At 67.4% G+C, this 9248-nt stretch overlaps 1 protein-coding gene across 1 annotated transcript; it reads left to right on the forward strand.

The window, feature by feature from the left end:
- The first annotated feature begins 287 nt into the window (after positions 1–287).
- LOC132250109 (motor neuron and pancreas homeobox protein 1-like) lies at positions 288–8765 on the forward strand. Its single transcript, XM_059726309.1, has 3 exons — positions 288–570; positions 8161–8321; positions 8517–8765. The coding sequence occupies exons 1-3, from the start codon at positions 288–290 to the stop codon at positions 8763–8765; spliced, it is 693 nt and encodes a 230-aa protein (XP_059582292.1).
- Positions 8766–9248: the final 483 nt, after the last annotated feature.

Here is a 9248-nt window from a genome sequence, read left to right on the forward strand (position 1 = left end):
TCCCGGCTCCGAGCCCGTTCCCTGCGCCCCTTCTCCCGGCCCCGGGGGCCGCCCCCGCCCCCCAGCCCCGCAGCCGCCGGTCCCGGGGGGGGCTCAGGAGCCAATGGGAACCGGGGGGGGGGGGGGCAGGCCCCGGCAGGCGGGGCGGGGAGGGGCGGGGAAGCGGCGGGGGGCGGCGAGGAGCCGCCGGGCTCCAGTGCCCCGAGCGCGGAGCCAGCGCCCGGGAGCCGCAGGCGGGCCGGGCCGGGCGGGGGCCGGGGGCGCCGTCGAGAGCCGGGACTGGAGCCATGGAGAAGTCTCGCACCTTCCTCATCGACGCGCTGCTGGCGCAGGATCCGGCCCGGCCGGCGCGGAGCCCCCCGCCGGCCCCGGCCGCGCTGCTGCCCCTGGCCCTGCCCGGCCTCTACCCGGCGCTGCCCGCCCCGGCCGCCGCCTTCGCCTGCGGGGCGCTCCCGCCGCTGCCCCCGCCCGGCCCCGAGCACCTGAAGGCGGCGGCGATCGGGCCCTTCCCGCTGGAGCCCTGGATCCGCGCCGGCCTCGTGGGGCCGCCCCGGCTCTCGCACTTCCACGGTGAGTGGCCCGACGGCGCGGCCCGGCCCGGCCCGGCCCGGGGCAGGCGGGGGCGGCCGCGGGGCCCGCGAGGGCGCAGCCGCCCTGAGCCGCGCGGTTCCCACATCAATCAGGCCGGGGCCGCCGGGTCAAGGCCGCCGCGGTTAATGGTTACCCGCGGGAAAGGGGAAGTCTCCCCTGGGGCCGCCGTGTGGGGGGGACGGGCTTGGACCGGGAGGGGGGACACAGACAGGGCTCGGACCCTGGGACGCACGCGTGTCCCCTCCAGTGCACCCTGTCAGTCCCGTCTGTGCGCGTCCTGGACCCGCCGTTTGACCCCCGCAGCCCCCGCGCCAGCAGACGGAGCTTGACCCCGTGCTGTCGCCGCCCTGGGCTTTGCTGAGCCCCTCAGGCACCTCACGACCCCCATGCCTGGCCGTGCCCCCCCCAGCCTCCATGCCCTGGGCTCCACTCTGGGCCATGGCTCCCCAGTGCCAAGTGGCACATCTCAGCAGAGCCCTGCCAGCCTGCCTCTCCACCAAGGGCCCCGAACCCCACTGGGGCCTCGGCCTCCTGCACTCGGAGACGGGCCCCTGCGCAGGGAGAGGCTGCACAGAAGGATTCCTGCCATGGGGGCCAAATGCAGGGAGTGCCGGGCACGGACACCGCAGCCTGGTGCGTGGGGAGCCCAGGCCCCCGGTCCCGCAGAGGCCTCCTTGGCCTGTTCCCTGGAGACTGGAGAGGAGGAAGCACCTTCCCGGCTGAGGGCGGCTGGAGCTGGGGCAGGGCCCCCTGCACCTGTCTGGCCTGGGTCAGAGGCAGGGCTGGGGGCTGGGCTGGCTGTGACCTCCCGCCTGGCTTGGTTCTGTCATTTAACGGGGAGGGTTAAACCAGCCGGCAGTGGGGGGGGTCTGACTGGGTGATGTGGGACAGATGAACAAGCAGTGTCCTTGGGCACCATGGGACTTATACCCCCCGCCCCCCAAAACACACACACACACACACACACACACACACACACACACACACACACACACGGGAGTGGGGACTTGGCCACAGGCTGGCGCTGGCCCTTGTGGGGTGAATCTTGCACCTGCTCCCAGGAGCCTAAACCTAACATGCATGCCAGGAGGCTGGGCACTGGAGTAGGTTGTTACCCTGTCGCAGCAGGACAGCAGGGCCCAGGACAGGCCTGTCACCTGCAGCTGAAGCCCCTGCCCAGAGCTGGGCTCCAGCTGCCAGCACCCGGCCTGTCCCCAGATGGATGGAGCCCAGATCTGGTCTTGCCTTGAGCTCTGTGGGAGCCCAGCCTGTGCCCTGTATGGACCCAAGCGCCCCAGGGTGTGGAAGTGAAGCTAAAGCCCAGGCCAGTGGGGTCCGGCGCCCCATTGCCTTCCCCCTGTGCAGGCCAGGAGCTGGGGTGCCTTCTTCCAGGCAGCAGAAGAGCAGCACACTGCACCCCCAAGGCTGTTTGGGGCTGGGGGCATGTTGGAGGGTGCTTGTGAGGGTCCCTAGGAGAGTGTGGGGGGTGAAGAGACAGCAGAGAGAGCCCAGGGAAAAGGGTACTGGATTGGCATCATGGTGGGCACGGCTGGGCTGGGAGGCGCTACTGGAACAAGCATCTTCTTGGAGCAATGGGCTCCTGGATCAGGCTCTACACTTGGCTACTCCTCCTCGCGGGGACAGGGTCCCTGGGGGCTGAGTCTGAGGGAAGGCTGAGGAAAGACGGAGCGAAAACCTGGGACCTGCCCGAGCAGGGCAGCCATGGGAAGAGCCAGGGCCAGGGGACGCTGCAGCACAGGAGGGTCCCAGGCGAGGTTGGATGGGTGCTGAGGAGAAGGGCTGAGATGCAGCAATGCCCGTGCTCTTCTGGGGGGTGTCCCAGCCTGAGGCTGTGCTGGTTGCCCTCCTACCAGGCTCAGGGGTGTTTAATTTCCCCGCCCCCCGCCGAGGTGCTGGGGCTGTGCCAATGCTCTTGCTGGGACTCAGCCCTGCAAGGTCCTAGCTAGAGGCTCTTGCCCCCCACTCACGCTGCCTTGGGGGGCAGGCAGGGATTTGCCCCCTGCTCAGCCTGGCCTGGCCTTGGGGGTTTCCCCTCCTTCTGCATGAGGGGCACGGCCTGGGCCTGGGCTCTCTGCAGCACCTGCCAACCCCCTGGCAGCAGCGGGATGTGGTGGCCATGGCCCCCCTGTATCCCAGGGGCAGGGGCAGGGGTGATGCCCAGGGCTGTGTCAGGAACAACAGTGTCATGCAGCTCCAAGATGGCACATGTGGTTTGTCTGGGCGGGTTCGGATGGGGCTGATCCTGCCTCGGGTTGGATGTGACCCCGCCACTCCCCACTGGCCCCATGGCTCTGGGATCTATGATTTTAACCCTGGTCCAGGCAGTGGTTGATTCCCCAGGTCGCTCAACACCGCTGGCATGGATCTATCCCTGCTGGGCACCAGGAGCAGCACGGCCCTGGCGGCAGCGAGCCCAGTGCGGGAGGCAAAGCCCCCCAGGGCAGGGGGAGGACTTGGGCAGGCCGTCCGTCCATGCCACTGGGGACCACCACAGACTGCAGAGCAGATCAGCTCCCAGCTGAAGCAAGGGACCATGAAGGCCGTGGGAGCAGCCGAAGAGGCCAAGGCCAGTAAGAAAAGCTCTGGCTCCAGGGGAGAGGATGCGGGAAACCCCTGATAAGGGAGATGAAGTGAGTCAAAGCCCGTCGGAGAGAGAGGCCTGGAGCAGAGCGCAGCAGCAGACCTGGGTTCAGAGCCAGGACCGCAGCCCATGTGCCCCCAGGACTGGCCGGGACCTCCCACCTGGGACCTTCCCCCACTGCACAGAGCGGTCCGGGCACCGGGGATCAGAAACAGCGGTGTGGAGCCAGGGCTGAGGGATGTGCCTGTGGCCACTCGGGGAGTCAGTGGCAGGGCTGGGCTGAACCCAGGAGGGCACCAGAGCTGTGGGACCACAGCTGACCCTGACTGGTAACCCCCACCACAGACCAAGCCCACGGGAGATGCGGGTCTGAGATGACCATGGGCTGTGTCACCCGGCCCTTAGCTCATGCAGTAGCTAAGGACCCGGGGCAGCGTCTCCCAGCGCCCGGCCCAAGGGCCATCTCAGCAGCGCTGCATGGGTCTGGACACGGCCTGCGGCAGCACTAAAATCCTGGCCTGTGCTGTGGACAGGGGTGAACCTCACTCATTCCCCAGCTGGCCCTCCCAGACCCTGGACATGGGCATCAGTCTCTGGCTCCCTATGTCACTGGTGGGGAAACTGAGTCACGGGAGCAAGGCGGGGGGTGGGGGGGGGCCTGACCCTGATGCATGTGACAGCTGTGATTTATGGCCAGTGTGAGCCACACATGGGGGCAGAGGACAGACCCCGGCTGGAGATTCATGGGCACCCGGCATGGAGAGGTCCGGCTCAGGGCTGCCTGCTGCAACCACCCATGCCCGCTGCCCTCCCCGGGCCAGGCCCCTGCTCTGCTCTGGGGTCCCATGGGCGAGAGCACCCCGAGCTCACACATTGGGGCTGAGTGAGGCCGGACCCGGCTGCATTGAGCACATGCCCCCCACCCCCAAACATGTTAACTCCTTCAGGCCCAGGACAGGGGAGCAGTGCCCATGCCAGGGGCACTTGGGGAGACCGTGCTGGCTGCAGGTCCCAGCCCCCTCACCCTCCCTGCAGGGCCCAGTCACGGGGAGGAGCTGGGGATCTCCTGCCCTGAGTCCTGGCAAAGGGCATGGAGGCTGGCAGAGGGATGATGAGGGGCAGGGGACACGGAGCCTGCTGGGGCAGGGGTGGCTGCACCAGCGACCTCCCAGCATGGCCCATGGCTGTGGAGGGCAGGCAGGAGGGGGCAAACCAGGGGGCAGAGCCAGGGTGTGTGATGGTGCCCGAGGATGGGGGAGGCAGCTTAGGTGCCCAGCCTCCAACCCTGGGGCTCAGCCTCAGCTCCACCACCGGCCCCAGCTCTGCCAGCAGGAAAGCCTTGCTCAGGGCTTGGGAGTCCTGCTTTCCAGCCAGCCCAGCCAGAGCCCCACAGGGCGAAGAGCAGCCCCTCGTTAGCAGGGAGCATGGCCCTGAGAGACCTGCCGCTCCTTAGAGGCATTGTCCAGTTATGGGGATGTGACTGCCTCATTTCACTCCTGCCCCCGGTGCCCTGGGGCAATACCCATCTCGGTGCCTGCCTTTATCCTCTGGCTGATACTGGGGTCCAAGCACCTCCAGGCAGCAGCTGGGCCAGGGTTAGGGTCAGGGTCAGGGCTAGGGTCAGGGCTCCGGCAGTCCCTGCAGACGGAGCAGCTCCGCACCCGCCGCCTCCCACCACCGCCAGAGGGAACAAACAACCCCATTTGTCAGGATCAGAGCATCCGACACCCGCCCCGGGCATCCGTCTTCTCGACAGCCGGGTGCAGGCGCTGGGAGGCCGAGAGAGTTGCAGACACATTCCCTCCCTTGGAGCCCCTCCCCCAACACATGCACACAGGTGCACACATGTGCACGCACATGCACATGCATGCTCCCACTGCCAGCCATCAGGCAGCTCGGAGCAGGCACTGGGGCCGGTCGACGGGCAGGGGTGCCAGTCCTCCTGCTGGGACTCGGCCCCGCACGTTACCGGCAGCAGGCTCTTGCCCCCCACTCACACTGCCTTGGGGGCCAGGCCAGGGGGGGTTCCCCTCCCTCTGCAGCGGGGGCACGGCCTGGGCCTGGGCTCTCCCCAGCGCCCACCAACCCCCCTGCCAGCAGCAGGATGTTGGTGGCTGCAGCCCCCCTGTATCCCGGGGGCAGGGGCAGCAGTGGGGGCGATGCCTGGGGTTGTGTCAGGGCAATGGTATTGAACAGGTCCAAGGTCACACACAGGGTTTACATGGGCTTGTTTGGATGGGACAGATCCTGCCTCAGGCTGGATGTGACCCCACAGCTCCCTGCTGGCCCCGTGGTGCTGGGACTCTACATAGTGGGGGGAAGCTGTGGACCCTTCCTCCAGCCAGGACGGCATGTCCAGGGGCCTGGAGCTGGGCCAGAGCTGGGCCAGGGGGCACGAGCTGTGGGGAACTGGGCTGCATTTTCTGTGTGGGTCACTGGCTCCGCTGCCCTGGGACACGGGACCATCGGGCTCTGGGGGAGGTCGTCCAGTCTGTGACCGTGGTGTCAGCTGGGCAACGATGGAGCAGGAGCAAGAGGTCTCAGCCGGCTTCTGCAAACCCAGCGGGTTCATCCCTGCATATCGATAGCTGCGTGTGTATGCACACACATGTATACATGTGCATGCCTGCACAAGTGTTTGCATGTGGGCGGGTGTGCATGGATGTGTGTATGTGCATGTGCGTGGGTGTGTGCATGCATAGGTGGGTGCCTGCATGTGTGTCTGCATGGACGCATGTGTTTGAATTAATGTGGGTGCGTGTATGTGCATGCATGCATGCGTGTGCACATGCATGTACGGTACTTGCATGAGGTTGCACGTGCAGGTGCAGGTGTGTCTGCGTCAGTGTGATCACACATATGTGCATGTGTGAAGCCATGTCATAGGCCCCATACAGTCTCCAGAGACTCTCCCAGGGGCCCTGGCCATTAGGGGCAGGGGGCTAGGTTCGATTCCAGCCTTGCTCTGGGTTTCCAGGACCATCCAAGGGGCTCCGGGGCCCTGGCCGTGGGCTGTAGGCATAGATACCTCGCCTCAGCATCACATGAGGCCCATCAACTCCCCCGTGTCCCCTCACGCCCCTGTAGGCAGTGGCTCCCTCTTGCCTGGAGCTGTTATTTCAGGGAGGATTCGTCTGTGTCCCTTTGATCAGTCCTGATGCCAACAAGCTCCCTCCTGCACCCCCTTGCCCCCAGGCCGTCACAGGGGCCGTGGCAGGCAGAGCAGATGCACCCCCTGGATAGCTAATGAAATCCCTCCCTTTTAGGACCCTCTTCTCCACCAAAGCCCAATCCCAACCCATGTCCTGGCCCTATAAATCCTCTTCCCCACTTTGTCCCTATACCTGCCTAGTTGTCCTCTGCTTCCTTTAGGTAAATATAGCTTGCAGCTGGCACCCCTAGATCCAGCACGGTGCCCGAATCCCTGCAGCGGAGTCCTTCCCAGGGCCACAGAGTCTCGCACCTGGGCCCAGGCACTGTGGCAGAGGCCTGTCTACACTAGGGCCCAGCCCCTAGGGTCACAGCTTCCCTCTGGCGCATCCCTGGAGCTGATGGCAGCTGGAGGGAGGGGAAGGAGAGCTGTAGGGGAGTTTGGAGGAGGGGGCAATCCCTGAGAGCTGCGGACTGTGGCCTGCGCAGGGGAAGGAGGGGGAGAGATGGGGCTGAGAGGCAGAGAGGACCGTGGGGCAGCGTCCCATCCTTGCTCCATTGATCATAAACCTCTCTGGGCCAAGGGTGGGTATTGGGGGCTCATGCCCCCCAGCCCAGCCACAAGCTAGGGCGTGAGCTGTATCTTTGGGACGCTGGCACATGGCATCATTGTGGCCTCCAGCCCTCCCAGAGGTGACCCCAGCCCAGGCACCCCTGCCAGGCCGGCAGGGCGCTGGTGCCCTGCTGCCCGGGGTCGGTGGAAGAGTGCCCACCCCGCGGTGCTGCCCCAGGGGCACGTGGGCTCTGCGCCTGGCGCTTTCCTGACATCAAGCTGCAGAGCGGCCTCATGCCCTCTCCCTCCGCCTGCTCTGCCAGGCCGTGGAGCGGAGCCGCACGCCCCAGCCCCTTCCCAGCAGCTTTCAGGTGTCAGCGGAAGCGGGCAATAAAGCGGCAGCGCAGAGATAGCAGTGGGGATTGAACAGCACGTCGGGGCCTGGGCTCGGGGAGGGGCCGTGGCCCCATCAAAGGCGCCTTTGTTCCGACTCCTCCTGATTCAGCACCGCACCGATAAGGGGTCGTTGCCCCCAGCAGCCCCCTGAGTGCCGCCTGCACCAGCTGGGGGGGATCAAACAGGTCTCGGGCCAATAAAATGGCACTAATTGCACTAACGGCCTGGGCCCACCCTGATAAGGGATGTGCCCGGGCATGGCGGTGGGGCCATAAAGCCATTACGGGAGGTGAGGCGACGAGAGCCACACTCGGGGCGCCCACGGCCTCCAAGCAGGTGCCAGGGGGGGCACGTGGGACCTGGCCACCCCCTCCCTCTGCAGCCTCCAGAGGCCGTGGGCAGCTCACCTTGGACCTTGTGCCCAGTGCTAGGGATGCTTGTGCCCGGCCCTGCACCAGAAGTCCCACCCGCTCTGCAGCCCAGAGACTCTCGGCCTCCCCTCCGCCCTGCTCGCCTTGCCCCGGGGGCCTAGGAGCAAATGGGTAAATCCCAGCTTATCTCTGCTGTGACCCCCACCCCCACCCCTGTCTCTTCTCTAGGCCAAGCTCCGCTTCCCTTGGGCTAAGTGATACGCCCAAGGGCATGCAGGGGCACCTGTAGCAGAGCAGGGGGCCACTTCTAGGTCTCTAGCTCCTGTCCTCCTCCTCCCTGAGCTCATGGCTTGAAGCCGCAGCTTGCAGCCCAGGGCCCCGGCTGCGCCCCAACAGGGGCTGGGGCTGGGGCTGGGGCCGGGGCCGGCCAGCCAGGGAGGGGGCAACAGGTTCACCCTGCTGCCCCGGCCTGACCATGCCTGTCCCTGTCATTGCAGCCGTGCCGCAGCCCGGGCTGCTGGGGAAGTGCCGCCGGCCGCGCACCGCCTTCACCAGCCAGCAGCTCCTGGAGCTGGAAAACCAGTTCAAGCTCAACAAGTACCTGTCGCGGCCCAAGCGCTTCGAGGTGGCCACGGCACTCATGCTCACCGAGACACAGGTACTGGGGGGCAAAGGGAGGGGGGGGTCTCAGGGGCTTCCCTGCAGTCAAGCTGGGGGGGAGCAAGCCCCCCATCCAGGCTCTTTGCCCCACCAGCCCCCCCGGCAGTGACCCCTGCTGACCGCGGGGGCCCCGGCCCTGGAGGGAGGGCAGGGGGCTCTTGGGGACCCCCTTCACCCCGACGTCTCCCCGCAGGTGAAGATCTGGTTCCAGAACCGGCGCATGAAGTGGAAGCGGAGCCGCAAGGCCAAGGAGCCGGGGGCGCCGGGCGAGGGCGAGCGGCAGGGTGGGGGGGCCCGGCCTGGCCCCAAGCTGCTGCCCGGGGACCCGCGCGCGCCCGGCGGGGACGGCCCCGGGTCTCTGCCCCCACGCAGCTGCGGCCCCGGCTCCTCGGGGGAGGACGAGGACGAGGATGTGCCCAGCCCCCCGCACGGCCAGAGCTGAGGGGATTGGGGCAGCGCCGGGGTGCGGGGGAGGCCGTGCCCCCTCCGTCCGCCCCAGCAGACTCAGAGACTGTGCCCAGGCCGGGCCCGAGCCCTAAGTTATGTGTGTGCGGAGTGTATTTAACGTGTCGTGTCCTGTGTGTGCAGCGGGCCGGGGCCGGGGCCGGCCCCCCTGCGCCCCTATAAAGCTCTTTGCTACCGTGCGGCACCGAGCTCCGGCTCTTCCTTGCCCCGTCCACCCACGACTGGGCAGGGGGCTCGGCCCCGGGACCGGCCACGCGGGCACAGAGGTGCTGAGCCAGTGGGCAAGGGTCCCGTGCCCCCCTGGGCCCTGCCTGCCCCCATCACCCCCCTGCCCCCCCGGCAGCCGGGGCCTGGTGTACCCACCTCCACCCCCTGCTACCACCTCCCCAGCCTGTGCCTGCCCCCATCACCCACGACCCCATGGCCCAGGGGACGGGCATGGGCAGGAAGGTCCATGCAC

Source organism: Alligator mississippiensis, chromosome 4, assembly GCF_030867095.1.
Source record: "Alligator mississippiensis isolate rAllMis1 chromosome 4, rAllMis1, whole genome shotgun sequence".
In the NCBI taxonomy this organism is placed as follows: domain Eukaryota; kingdom Metazoa; phylum Chordata; order Crocodylia; family Alligatoridae; genus Alligator; species Alligator mississippiensis.

What these genes read in the sequence shown, in the direction of transcription:
- LOC132250109 (XM_059726309.1), top strand. Translation starts at nt 288, where the DNA reads ATGGAGAAGTCTCGCACCTTCCTCATCGACGCGCTGCTGGCGCAGGAT. An exon ending in CCGGCTCTCGCACTTCCACG is followed by an intron (nt 571 to 8,160) that starts GTGAGTGGCCCG and finishes CTGTCATTGCAG; the next exon opens with CCGTGCCGCAGCCCGGGCTG. An exon ending in TCATGCTCACCGAGACACAG is followed by an intron (nt 8,322 to 8,516) that starts GTACTGGGGGGC and finishes GTCTCCCCGCAG; the next exon opens with GTGAAGATCTGGTTCCAGAA.